The sequence below is a fragment of the Bombyx mori genome, chromosome 14 (assembly GCF_030269925.1).
Source record: "Bombyx mori chromosome 14, ASM3026992v2".
NCBI lineage: Eukaryota > Metazoa > Arthropoda > Insecta > Lepidoptera > Bombycidae > Bombyx > Bombyx mori.
In genome coordinates, this window is record NC_085120.1 from 9,506,478 (window position 1) to 9,521,186 (window position 14,709).

General features: G+C 35.3%; 2 protein-coding genes, 1 long non-coding RNA gene and 1 other non-coding gene across 6 annotated transcripts in view; 2 read left to right on the top strand and 2 right to left on the bottom strand.

Moving 5' to 3' along the window:
* LOC101742537 (RIB43A-like with coiled-coils protein 2) overlaps positions 1 to 1,766 on the top strand; it is an 87,445-nt gene extending 85,679 nt beyond the window's left edge. For both annotated transcript variants that reach the window (XM_062672143.1, XM_021347493.3), the window contains one exon: positions 601 to 1,766. In XM_062672143.1, the coding sequence (XP_062528127.1) occupies positions 601 to 742 (142 nt within the window). In that variant the 3' untranslated portion in view covers positions 743 to 1,766. The remainder of the gene's footprint in view (positions 1 to 600) is intronic.
* On the bottom strand, positions 1,752 to 14,708 carry LOC101742828 (histone deacetylase 11). 2 transcript variants are annotated; one of them, XM_004925365.4, is made up of 8 exons: positions 14,550 to 14,708; positions 14,337 to 14,460; positions 13,584 to 13,694; positions 13,320 to 13,411; positions 12,803 to 13,007; positions 12,107 to 12,273; positions 10,221 to 10,329; positions 1,752 to 3,794 (listed from the first exon to the last, which is right to left on the bottom strand). In XM_004925365.4, the coding sequence occupies exons 1-8, from the start codon at positions 14,555 to 14,557 to the stop codon at positions 3,618 to 3,620; spliced, it is 993 nt and encodes a 330-aa protein (XP_004925422.1). In that variant the 5' UTR covers positions 14,558 to 14,708; the 3' UTR covers positions 1,752 to 3,617. The 2 variants fall into 2 exon arrangements, with proteins under 2 accessions (XP_004925422.1, XP_062528128.1); XM_062672144.1 differs by lacking the exon at positions 14,550 to 14,708 and having other exon boundaries at positions 14,225 to 14,343.
* Positions 4,655 to 7,603, top strand: LOC134200117 (uncharacterized). Its single transcript, XR_009974878.1, has 2 exons — positions 4,655 to 7,124; positions 7,421 to 7,603. It is a non-coding gene; the product is annotated as an uncharacterized LOC134200117 (long non-coding RNA).
* Positions 8,902 to 9,094, bottom strand: LOC119629523 (U2 spliceosomal RNA). The gene has a single exon (XR_005245504.1). It is a non-coding gene; the product is annotated as a U2 spliceosomal RNA (small nuclear RNA).
* Position 14,709: the final 1 nt, after the last annotated feature.

Genomic DNA, 14,709 nt, shown 5'->3' on the forward strand with positions numbered 1-14,709 from the left:
CACTCATCTTGCGATATGAGGTGAATTTAGTTTAATATCGAGGTGTGAAATATGATTAAAAAATTAATATCGCCACTCATCTTGCGATATGAGGTGGATTTAGTTTAATATCGAGGTGTGAAAGATGATTAAAAAATTAATATCGCCACTCATCTTGCGATATGAGGTGGATTTAGTTTAATATCGAGGTGTGAAAGATGGTTAAAAAATCAATATCGCCACTCATCTTGCGATATGAGGTGAATTTAGTTTAATATCGAGGTGTGAAAGATGATTAAAAAATTAATATCGCCACTCATCTTGCGATATGAGGTGGATTTAATTTAATATCGAGGTGTGAAAGATGATTAAAAAATTAATATCGCCACTCATCTTGCGATATGAGGTGGATTTAGTTTAATATCGAGGTGTGAAAGATGATTAAAAAATTAATATCGCCACTCATCTTGCGATATGAGGTGGATTTAGTTTAATATCGAGGTGTGAAAGATGATTAAAAAAATTAATATCTCGACTCATCTTGCAAGATGAGGTGGATCTGGTTTAACACGACTGCCCTTTAGATCTGTTCGAGGGATTTTTATCAGAACATTGTTACAGGGAAATGGCTCGACAGTTGATGGAAGAGAATCAACTGATGGCTTTACAGCAAAAGGAAAGGGAGAAATACTTCCGAGAAGTGGTCTACAACAACACGCCAACCGACGATTATTATTCTCAGTTCAACACTACCACGAGATAAATTTGATTCACGCGCTTTTATTACTGATCTCTTATAAACAAAATATTAAACAGAAAGACTTAAAAGTCATAATGCACATATATTTGAGTAGAGTAAATCTTTAAAATGAATCTGTTAGTACTGTAATAATTTAAAATTGCCGTATTAAGGATAGAAATCGATTCAAAGTAAGTCACCTCGATGACAGAACTTGTGGCTTTTAATAAATAACAAATTTCCTAATAAAAAACCTTACCAAGCGCCACAAAAACTATATTTGCATGTAATTTTTTAACTACAATTTTAATAATAATTATAGATCGTTATAATATAATGGAAACGCAAAATTTGTAGCTGCTATTTTAAAGTCTAATAATGCGACCAATACTAATATTTGATTATTATATTGTTAACGATGGTTTTACACTGCATTTGCTTTTGGTACTTCTAAATTAAACGGACAGTTTTTGACATATTTTTTATTTTGGTAGCATAGACTGTTAAATATGGTCACACTGACAACTCACTTGAGCGTTAATTTAAACAAAATATTCTATAAGCGGTTAACTTAACTATAAAGTTATAACGTCACGTCGGTTGTTCTTTTTCGAGACATTAGATAATTTTATTTTAATAATGTCCCTTCAAGCCTAACCGAGAGCCGGCGACGCGTAAATGCAAATGCGGTTTCAACACCACTGAAATTCAAACACAACTACCGACTAGTCAATCCATTTGACTTTACTTGGCAATTATTGGAATTCGCGTATTGATGATTTGTTTTTAGTTTAGAAATAGCTAGACTTTTTCGCGGCAGAAATAGGCAGGGGACACATACTATTGAGAGCTCAAAACACCACAATCTGTACAAATTTGTAAGATTTGCGGATTTTGTACTATTATTATTGCGGATATATTGTACATTTTATACGTTCACAAAAAACAAATTATTGTTTTTTATTTTACGAACATTTTTTATTATTAGATTTACGTGACAAATTTAATACTGAAGACAGCAAATAAAACAATATTTATAACAAAGAAACATTTATTTTCAAATAAACAATTATAATCTATCAATACAAGAACAGGAAACGGGATGTTCCTTTTTCAAAAAATTCGCGCTAATTTTATAGAAGTTGGTTGAATTAAATTACAGCCAATAACGTCATTTGAAACCAAACAAACATTAGAAACATTTTGATTTGTGTTTAAATCGATTTTAGAAAAAGCATTCGAACTTTCTAGATTATTACAGATAATTTTTGTTAATTAACATTTCACAAAAATATTTAACATATATCTGCTATTTAAATTTCGTTTTTAATGTTCGCCCTGTTGCTTATTATCACATGGCTACAACATTAAGGAATTCATTAACAATAAATATTATAGTTTGCTTGATGACATAACTAAACTAATTTGGCACAAAACGTCTTTAATACATCGATTATTTCTAACTAAACCTTCTCTTTACAATGGTTACGGTACAGAGCTCGCGAGGCGGTGTGGTCACTGCTGATTACTTCCATCGCAATAACAAAACACTATGATCGAAAGACTTTTTTTTCTCTCATACTTGTTTTGAGAATACACCTCCCTTCAAACTAGGCCTTGATAACAAAATAAAACCAGATTAACCGTAAGCTAGTCGGCCCGGCTAATCAAATAAAAACAATAGTGTTAAACTGCTAAAATTCTGGTAGTTTGCGGGTTCTAAAATAAATTAATTTTAGGCGGCAGTGAAATATTTTTTTTTAGCTACATCTGCTGGCTTCTAGTAACATATATTTTTAGGTACATCTTCTGATATTCCTCTCCAAAGACGTAGTAAATAGTTATTATATGTAGAGCAAATCATCATCAACCTGGATACCGCTACGGTTTCCTCCCATGGGGGGTGACATCGACGGGGAACTTCTGGAAAGCTAGCACTCATGCGTTGCTGCTGACTTGACTCTGGGACGCGATATGCGCCATCCGAGGGGCTCCTGTACCAAGCCGTCAGGCTCGAAAGAATCAGGACTAGCCTTATAAGGTCAAGGCTGAACCGGCAGGCTATTTATGGGATTGAGGCAACTTCATCGACCCCATCACAACTGCTTCTTTGTGTAGAAACGGACTTCCCCCTCGTCACCAATAAATACATAAGTCATATTGTCTTCGCCTTCTGATAATGGTCTTGGTATATGGTTGGGTATATGCATTTGGTTTTACAAAAACTTTTGCTTTACAAAGCACAGATTCAGCCTAGCGTGGAGTACTGTTCCCACCTTCAGGCCGGGGCTCCCAAATACCAGCTACTTCTATTTCACTCCACACAGAAAATGGCCGTTCGCATTGTCGATAATTACATTCTTACGGATAGCTTGGAACCTCTGGGTCTGAATTTCTGAAAACGGTTCTTAAAATACTCCTGTTTAAAACTCTGTGATAACTTTCGTGGCCTTTCGTATTTAATACAAATGAAAATCGATCGTAAGAACAATCCTCGGAGTGTCCGTTTAAAATCGTAGACAATGTCGTGTGAACCCAGCCTTAGGACGGGCGTTGAATACGAACAAACATGGGAACTATAAAACGTATGTATATATAATAGAAACATCTTCAATATTCAATAGCCTAATGAGTTTCTCGCCGGATCTCCTCAGTGGGTCGCGTTTCCGATCCGGTGGTAGATTCTGCGAAGCACTGCTCTTGCTTGGGTCAATGTTAGCATCACTGCGGTTTAAGCCCCGTGAGCTCACCTACTAGTTAAGGTTACGCTGAAATAGCCTCTCAAAAGGCTATCAGCTTAGGTAGGAAAATAATAATATTCTATAACAATTTCACTACTACACAAGTCTTAACAGCTCTCTGTACCCTCACGTTCCGATAACGCCATTCAACATTTCATTTACCATTTACTGTCTTTACAGCTTCCGTATATTAGACCTTTGCCGTGCAAGTTAATGATCGACTCGGCTATGATCCGCGCGGTCCTCCTCAGATAGCCGCCGCTGGTCAGCATGACTATGGGCACGCGGAGACCTTTACACATCTCGAATACGTATTCGTCCCGTTTTATTATCCCCTGAAATTTAAATAAGCGAAGATTTCAAATTTTGCTTTCGCGTGAGAAGAATCGATTTTTTTTATTGCTTAGGTGGGTGGACGAGCTCACAGGCCACCTAGTGTTAAGTGGTTACTGGAGCCCATAGACATCTATGACGTAAATGCGCCACCCACCTTGAGATACAAGTTCTAAGGTCTCAGTATAGTTACAATGGCTGCCCCATCCTTCAAACCGAAACGCATTACTGCTTCGCGGCAGAAATAGGCAGGGCGGTGGTGCCTACCCTTGCGGACTTACTAGAGGTCCTACCACTAGTAATTACGCAAATTATAATTTTATTTGTAGCTTATAAAAAAAAATTGTGACTAATAGTTGGTAAATTATTATGAACAGAGCAAATAGAACTAATGTGTTTACACATTTATATGGCATTGGTTTGTACACATTTATATGACCATCGGCAACGTCGCTATGTCGAAATCGATACGAAATCACTAAGGTCTTAGAGTAATTATGTAAATCTATTGAATGTGAGTCAGTAAAGTACGCTCGACCCCCACTGCACAAGCCCCTTCATGAATTATATTTAAAGATGTGTAAGCTCCTGAGTGAGTGCTATAAAAGATATACATCACTCACACCGATAGAATGTATCACTAGCTCACACTAGCTCCGAACGTATCAGTAACTCAGTTCTAACTCACTAGGTCATTTGTTTCATGACCTGTATCTTATATTATTATTATTATAAAGTATTTTATTTCCAACTTAATTAAATCTGTCTAGATTGACAGTCCTAAGTCTGCCAAGTATGAAGGAAAATCAATTTAATATGTATGATGTCTAATGTACAAACTAAAAAAAATGAAAAAAAAAAATCTTCCGAGAACTAACTTAGGCTAATATAAGAGTTAAAGAAAGGCTTGTGCGAATGAGAGATTTAAAGTGAGTGATATATGTAATTTGGACACCTCAACTGCAAAAAGGATATAATATGTATGTTAATACTGAGCTAATGCGGAGTTTACATTACGAAATTAGTGTCATGCATGTTGAACTCAGTTTCACGAAAGTAGTTTCGATATATGCGAATGTAATTTCGTTAAAAAATTTGTGTCGCGAAATCCACAGTATCGCAGTAACCATGGCGCCTTCAGCATCAAAACTACATTTTGCTATATTCAATGTAGCTAAAGAAATGCTTATATACCTATAAACTTAAAAAAAGACTATCAAGAAAAAAAAAGTTGGTAGATTCGAGGTTGGTCAACAAGAAGGCATTTAAGTGCAATGAACTTAGTCTCTGAATTAGCAGATGAAGATCCTGAGAGTTATAAAAACTATTTTCGAATGAGTAAAGATAATTTTGATTTTTTACTGTAGGTGTTTCGGGACCCTTGTCATTGATATTCATTAATAAGATCTATATTTTTTTCTGTACTCCATCTTTGGTTTGCCATTTTCAACGCTCGAAGCGCGCGCGAGCTGACAATACACACGTCCGCACAGCGCAGGCCCTTTCGCGACATTAGTTTCACGTCGCGTCTACACTATGAAATTAGTTGCATGACACTAATTTCACCAAAAAATCGCGCAGGGCACGAAACTAATTTGCATGCATGAAATTAATGCATGCATTACGAAAGTACTAAATTACACGTGAAACTGTTGGTAAAACTAATGTCACGAAATTAATTTCACGCCACTAATTTCGTAATGTAAATTTAGACATGTGTAAGTAATGCGAGTGATATTACTCGGGTAATATTACTCTACGATGTAATGCAACATCACACATTACGCGAAGGAAACAAACATCACACTATCACCCAACATGTTTCTTTCTTTGTCGTGTAATGTTGCTTAATACACGAACGGAACCGAGCGAGCGAGACAGACCGATCGACGCAAAATAAATGAGCAAGCGACACGGAATTATTCCTAGTGATTTGGAACCGTATGTCCTGGCCGCTAGGTACATTTTTATACCTATGGTACGTCTGAATTTTAATATAGGTATTTGTGTTTATATTTTTCATTCGGCCAGCCGGTAGTTTCCCGCAAGTACTTACTTAATTTTTTATTCGCAACTTTTGTAAAATCGCTAGTCGCTCGTAATTGTTTAGTAATATTTCATATTAATTTTTGTGTTTGATTTGAATTACTTAAGCACTTGTTTGAAGATAGTTTTATTATTTGTTTTAATGCGTGTTTAATAAGTGAAAGAAATAACGGCGTCTAAATGAAAGTACAGTCCTCCTTGGATGCACTTTGAGGATATCGCGCCGAAACAATGCATCTACTGCTCTCGTATATTAACATTATTGTCGAGCTCAATTTGCAGTCTAAGTCGCCATATGAAATCCGTTCATCCCACAATAAATTATATTAAGTAAAAAATAAAATTATTATATTATTAAGTAAGTCAATCTCTGTCAAGTAATATAACAGTGTATTACAATACAAAGTTCATACTTTGTATTGTAATACACTACTGTAATGACACACCCGAATCATTACCTAAGTGATGTGTTGATACACATCACTTAGGTAATGATTCGGGTGTATAGATACAATGTATTCGTCGTCACAGTATCTATTGAACGCACCGAGTAATGTTAAGAGTGATGTGTAATGTTTTCGAGTAATATCACCTGTCTGTAAAAGTGATGTCATATCACATTACATTGGGAAGTGATGTTTTGCGCAAGTCTAATGTAAATTCACCTTTAATGATCTAGACGAGGAAATTGAATTAATTGAGAGATCAATTGAATTGGATCACTGGGCTAGTGAGTGGGTATTAGACATGTGTAAGTAATGCGAGTGATATTACTCGGGTAATATTACTCTACGATGTAATGCAACATCACACATTACGCGAAGAAAACAAACATCACACTATCACCCAACATGTTTCTTTCTTTGTCGTGTAATGTTGCTTAATACACGAACGGAACCGAGCGAGCGAGACAGACCGATCGACGCAAAATAAATGAGCAAGCGACACGGAATTATTCCTAGTGATTTTGAACCGTATGTCCTGGCCGCTAGGTACATTTTTATACCTATGGTACGTCTGAATTTTAATATAGGTATATATTTGTGTTTATATTTTTTTTTTCATGCGCCCAGCCCTTCGATCAACAATAGTAACTAGATTTCGGGTCAGTGCATAAAATCCGTCTCGTCAAATAACAGCGCACTTGAAATGTGAGCTCTTATTTTGTTTAGTTCACTTCAAACACAGCCAATGTCAACCCGTCTCACAATACCGCAGTGTGTATTCAAAAGTTGCAAAAATAAGGCCCGAAAAAGCAATTTAACGGCCGGAATATCTTACTTTCGGTAAGTACATGAAGTATAAACTATATTGTAAGCTTTAAACTTATAAATAATATTAAATTTTGAACAAAATTACCGATTTTTAACCACCGCTACAAATGTTGGCCAAGGCTCGGCCAACACATGGACAAACTTTTGCTTAACAGAACAGTAAATGCATGGAGTAGATATGTGTTGTAATAATTTTTTAAAATTTGTTAGCAGCACTTCAAAATTAGTTGGTTAAAATTGGTTAATGCTGCTTTTGTGTCTGTTTGTTAGACTCTCATTAGATACTTAGCTTTCCATTTTTATTTTAGCTTTGCTAGCAATCACGTGTGCAGAATGGATCTCGATTGTCGCCAGAGAAACAAGAGATGACTTTTATAAGCCAGCTAAGATCTCCGCTTATTGACACTGGACATCTTTGCCTTCCGTGCTCACGGCTACTGAAACGTGGCCGAAACATTGTAATAAAAATACCACGCTTGAAACCGTTTAAACGTTGTTTTATTATGTGCACTGGTCGCGAAAACTTAAAAATATATATTACACAAAAACGTAACGCTAATAAAATAATAAGTAATGTATAGACACTAACAAACATACATTTCCAAAACATAAAAAGTAAACAACTAAACTTTTACTTTAATTCATTAATAAATTATTTTAGTGTTAAGCGCGACTCCCTTACCTCCTGTAGTAAATACAAATCGGCATTTCAAGAAGCAAAAATAAATAAAGCAAAACGATGTTAGTTCTCAGAGCAATTAAGGGAAAAGTTACTTTATTTGTTGCTATGTAAGATTGATTTAACATTAATAGTTGTTTAAAATATGTCTTTTTATTGGTATGTGACAGGAGTAATTTATTGCTTTGCTCGTTTTATGTGACGAATGATCGTAAGTATTAGATAATGTTTTGGAGATTTGTGACTTTATTACTAGGTGCCATAGTTGTTATTAGTTTGAACGTAAAAGTGTTTCAAAACTTTTTTCTCCGTTTGTTAGTAAACGAATGTAGCTATATAAGTATATATTCACGCGGACAGTTTTTGCTTTAATTTTGTACGTATCCCTTTATCTAGTTACTATTGTTGATCGAAGGCCCAGCCGGTAGTTCCCCGCCAGTACTTACTTAATTTTTTATTCGCAACTTTTGTAAAATCGCTAGTCGCTCGTAATTGTTTAGTAATATTTCATATTAATTTTTGTGTTTGAATTACTTAAGCACTTGTTTGAAGATAGTTTTATTATTTGTTTTAATGCGTGTTTAATAAGTGAAAGAAAGAATGGCGTCTAAATGAAAGTACAGTCCTCTTTGGATGCATTTTGAGGAGGCCGCGCCGAAACAATGCGTCTACTGCTCTCGTATATTAACATTATTGTCGAGCTCAATTTGCAGTCTAAGTCGCCATATGAAATCCGTTCATCCCACAATAAATTATATTAAGTAAAAAATAAAATTATTATATTATTAAATAAGTCAATCTCTGTCAAGTAATATAACAGTGTATTACAATACAAAGTATGAACACATCACTTATGTAATGATTCGGGTGTATAGATACAATGTATTCGTCACAGTATCTATTGAACGCACCGAGTAATGTTAAGAATGATGTGTAATGTTTTCAAGTAATATCACCTGTCTGTAAAAGTGATGTCATATCACATTACATTGAGAAGTGAGTTTTTGCGCAAGTCTAGTATGTATTTTTAGAGCGAAATGACATGTATACTGTATAGCCAATTCTGTTCAATGCTACGTTTAGCAATTACGTCATATTATAATATGGTGATTTCTGAGGGCCGATCCCGGCGGCACTGCAATGCCGGGCCGACCCGTGACGGGAGTGGAGCGAGCCCCGAACATCCCGTCGTTTTACAAAAATCAGTTTAATATACTGGTCCCTCAATGAGGGAACTTTCAGATATTAAGCTGAAAAGAACAGATACTACACTTTGATCTTAGCCAAAAGGCCGAGAAGCGATACCGAAATTGCTCGACCGCGATCTCCTCATTCGACCGCGGAGCATCTCGTCATCGCGATCTAGAATTTGTTCTAAAATGAACAGCGACATCTATCGGTGCACTTTATAAACTGTTTACACCTTTTACTAGAAGTATTTTAATATGAGCAGGTAAACATTATAAATTGTTTATTCATATCTTATGTGTAAAGTAGCAATATCATCATTATATTGCTGATAATTATATCTTTACTAGCTGACCCGGCAAACGTTGTTTTGCCATATATAAGAGTTTATAGGGAATTTCTAGTGTAGAAAAAAAAAAACCTATTGTAAGTGTGTAAGGATGTGGTAAATGAGTAAAAGAAGCATGTAGCGCTGTGAACGATGAGGGAATATAAAAATAACAAAACCTCATTTAACCACATAATGCCTAATTATAAAAAAAAAAATTTTAACAAAAAATAAAAAATTAATGTTAGGGGTCGACAACCCTTATAACTTAGGGGTATGAAAAGTAGATAGTAGCCGATTCTCAGACCTACTGAACATTCATATAAAACTTCATAAAAATCTGTAAAACCGTTTCAGTGGAGTATGGTAACTAACATTGTGAAACGAGAATTTTATAAATAAGGTAAATATATTGTTTTTTTCAATCTACAAGGACACCACGGCTAATTTTTTTCCTAAAGTGATTCTGGTCCACCTCATTCTCTGAAAGAGATCGCTTGAGCGAGTTTGTACTTAATGTTTTGCATATATGTCTTTATTTTGATATATCAGAGGATGTGTGAAAGTAGCCCCGGTAATCCACAAATTAATGAGCGGACGGTTAGCGTGGCATGGACATGTGATGCGTAGAGAGATGATGCATGTGACTAGGACATGTATAGAAATGGTAGTGCAGGGTAGTGACCAAAGAAAACATGGATGGAGTGTGTGAATGACAATATGAGAGAGATAGGAGTGAGTGTTGAGATTTCGTTTGATAAAAGAGAATGGAAGAGAAAAATTAGCTGTGCCGACCCCACCTAGTGGGACAAGGCGGAGAAAAAGAAAAAGAAGAAGTCTTTATTTTGGTATACAATAAACAATCCTCAGAAAAAGAAATGTACAGAAAGGATATGTGTTACGTAATACTTACACATTCACTTATGCTCATGTGTCCCAAAGGATCTGTGTCCAAAATATCAGTGCCCGCGTTGTACACAACTATATCCGGTTTGAATTCATTAAAGGCTGCTTTTAAATTCCTGAAAAGTCAAAGATGAACGTTTATTACGGTTTTCTTTTTAAATGAATTATAATCAATAAACAATTTCGTTATTCGGTACAAGTATGTTTTTTTTAATTATTATTGCCGCATAGACAGACGAGCATACGGCCAACCTGATGGTGAGTGGTTACCGTCGCTCATGGACTTCAGCTATATATATATGTAAGCTTGTAAACTGCATGTTGTGTACGTGGCCATAGAGTAAGATGATATATAAGAATGACATTGGCACTGACACACTCAGATAGAGAATTTGATCTTAACCGTGAAGTGATTTATGAAATATTGGAAGTAAAAAACCTTTAATTGTCGATTTTTCTATTTTTAGGTGAATAGATTCACAATGTTTAAATGTTTTTAGTGTTTAATTTTATAATAACAATAAACTTTTCTATTTTTAGATAAATCAAATTTGCGTTATTTACTCCAGTACCATCTGACATATTACATATATATGTAACCATAGATCAGGTGTAATAGTTCCAGGCACCTGTGAAAACTTAGGAAAATGTGATTTGAACAACTATTTCGATGAAACTTGTCCTTTTTTAGTTCCGTTCCTCAAAAATAAATAAAGGGTCCATTATCTAATCACTCCAGTGTGCTTAGTGCGAGTTTTTTAACGTTCTCGATATCGTAAAAGTTAACTCAAATTTGTATGGAGTTGGAATGTCTACCTACGTTTGCCGCTAAGGGCGCTGTTCCAACTCCATACAAATTTGAGTTAACTTTTACGCTATCGAGAACGTTAAAAAACTCGCACTAATCACACTTTTGTCTGTCCGTAAGCACCTACCTATCTGTGGCACGAAACAATCACGCGTATGGCCTAGGGACAGCAGCAACTATGCAAACAAAATCGACTTCGACCTCTTCTTACCAGAGGCCCCGAAAACTCATCATCAGGCGTGCCGTAACCACATCTCCTCATCCAGAGCAATTAAAAAAATACTACCTATGAAACTATATTATTTGACTTGGACAAATTTTCAAATCACTTTCATATCTATACTAATATTATCATTTATCTTTGTAATTAAAGGTACGTTTTATTTGATATCAGCATCAACAGTCTGATGTTTTTAATTGAACTTCAATTAAGTTCACTCCATTCAAATTGCTGAAGTTTTTTTTTCTTGTTTTTTTTTTTTTCATAATTTAGACTTTAAATGGCTCTGCTGTAAAGTTGCAAAAATTTCTCTTAAACCAGATAGGTTATCACCCTCTCGATACGTTAATTCCTTATTGATCGGCTGAACGTTTTTACATGGAATATCGCACAGAAAAATAGTTCATAACACTAACACATAGGATAGCTTTTATCTTGGTAATCCCGGTCAATTCCGAATACGCCCTACTATTTCTACTAGTGGTAGGACCTCTTGTGAGTCTGCGCGGGTAGGTACCACCACCCCGCCTATTTCTGCCGTGAAGCAGTAATTCGTTTCGGTTTGAAGGGTGGGGCAGCCGTTGTAACTATACTTGATACCTTAGAACTCATATCTCAAGCTGGGTGACGCATTTACGTCGTAGATGTCTATGGGCTCCAGTAACCACTTAACACCAGGTGGGCTGTGAGCTCGTCCACACATGTATGCAATAGAAAAAAATCTCAATCGATTGCTAGATTACGGAACGGAAAGTGAGACGAGTAATCTTATATCCCGCAATAACAGACGCTGTTTAATTCGTGCCGAATAACAAATCCAACGCAGGCGGTACCGCGGGGCACGTCTAGTTCATCAACAACTCACAATCGCAATTTCAGCATATATTCCATGTCCTCAACCAGATTCCCGAGTTCCACTTTCCTTCGTATCGCCTTCTTCGCTTCTTTGTCTTTCGGGAAAATATTTCTATTGTACATATCCATTATGTATACTTCGGGAACACCCAGGAAATCCTTTTCGTAACCATTTCCCTGAAATACAACATTAATATTGCACCCCGGGAGACAGAAGAAGATCCTACGTCCGGAACCTTTGTGTGGATATAAATGAGGCAGCCCAATTTTTTAATCGTTTTATTACCTATATCAACAAACCGAAGGTTCACGTCATTACGGATCCTCCCGATCCATTAACGGTGCTTTTAGGTACCTCAATCATCGAATCATCGACGAAGGCCTCTACGAGGAAATTAGCCCATAGACATAGTCCGGACACTCTCCATCACAGTGGTTGTGTGTGCAGATCCATGTGCTTAGTGCAAGTTTATTAACGTTCTCGATTGCGTAAAAGTTAACTCAAATTTGTATGGAGTTGGGGCAGCGCCCCTAGCGGCAAACGTAGGCAAACTTGTATAAATGAAAGCTTATCTTGAAAATGTCGTAATAGACAAGATTCAGGCATCTGTCAAATATCTTTGTATTGTATAATGGCTACCCACCACAGATGTATTCATTTTAATCTTGCAGTCTCTATATTGAGAAAAAATATCAATAATCTTACCTGATGAGCATCCAAATCGACAATCATAGCAGTCTCTATTAAGTTATTCATCATGAGGAACCGTATCAGCAGCGTTATGTCAGCATACGGACAGAAACCTTCGCCTTTTTGAGCACTGCAGTGGTGGAAGCCACCACCCACATTGATAGCCCACCCACGCTCCAATGCCAGCTTACCACAAAGAACTGAACCACCTGTTTGTAACCTTTAATCAAATTGGAAATATACTACCATTACTTTAAATACCACTATACTATATGCACTAAGCATACTGTGAAACCACCATGTCGAATGTTATGTGTTGAATAATAAATAAAACATATTTTAATTCATTTTATAGGATAGCTATTTGTAAATCATTATACACAATTACATTTTAAAATATAAAATTTGGAAAGTGTAATCACAGATCATGCTTTCTACTCTTTTTGAATTTATATACAATGTTAAAACTTATTAAGGCACTGTATATCAACCAATATTATTACTACCACATTTTACATAACTATTTATTTACCTCATCGGCTTTAAATAAGCGTATTGAACCAGGAAATTTGGTAATAAAGATACAAGTGGTACTTCTGCGATTATAGCCACTCTTGCGCTCCACTGGAATTAAAAAAATTATTTAGATATTATTTTCCAAATTTTTGAAATCACAATTTCACACATAAAACATGGAATTGACAGGAAATGTGTTTGCAGTTTAGCAAACAACAGCTTTATTAATTAATTAGAATCCGGCTTCATTTAAGCAAAAAAAAGGTAATGCTTTACTTACATTCAAAGATTTGAGATACCGCTTTGTATGGACAACAAGCAAATCACTCTTCTGGGCTTCTTTTGGCTTCACTAGGCGTTCATCCGTTATAAGTTGTGCATTCCTTAAATACTAGACAAAGAGGTGAGACATAACATTATTCGTTATTCAGTTTTCAATATTTCTTTAATTGTCTTTAATTGTAATTTAATTGGATCATTCACAAAGATAGCAGATTATTAATTCAGTTGTTAATTATATTTAGCTTATTTTTTTTATCATCACTATTTTGTTTATGTAAATGATCTCAACTTTCTTTCAAACTTTATAATAAATACCCACAGATTTCCAACTGCCATGTTTAATTCAAAGCAATTTAGATACTGTTCATATTGTTTTAAAATTGTAATTTCTAATAAATGTTTATAAATACGCATTTTCTGATGCCTCCCTGCATTGTTCCTCACTACATCATCGTGCATATTTCTGCCTGAATTCATTCATTAAACTTAGATAGCTAGAATTAAATAGAAATTTTAACTTTCTAGTCTCTAGTCTTTTTTCATAAAATCTCAAATAGCACTGATTTTTTTGTTGTTGTTGACCATTCTGGAATTTAAATAATCAATAAGCTAGCTATCAGCTAATGGCCAGTTACCTACCATGTTCATGTCCTTCACACATCCTAGATTACCCTGCCCATGCTTATCGTTATCTGTAAGAGATTGCTAAACTCAATAATACCGTTTTAGTGAGCTATAACTTATACTCTACCTGAACAATATTCCGCCACTTTTTAGCGTCAAATACATGAAACTTCTCGAGACCAAAAACCGAAACATTGTATTTGTCATCATATACTATTGGCCATTGCTCTTGGCTTATATCGAAGTACAGACTAAAAAAAAACAATGTTGGTTTATATTCTTTTCAGAAAGTCACGATTCATTAAAATAAAAAACTATATTGAGCACATAAATGTTAAACCTTGTCATTTTCTCTAATTTGATTTTATTGATTGATGAAAATTTTTAATTTACTATAGACTTATGTTCACTTAAATTTCTGGAATTTTCATTTCGCGGAAAAACGCAATTTCGCGAATTTCCCATTTTTGCGAAAACATCAATATTGAATTGACGTTTAG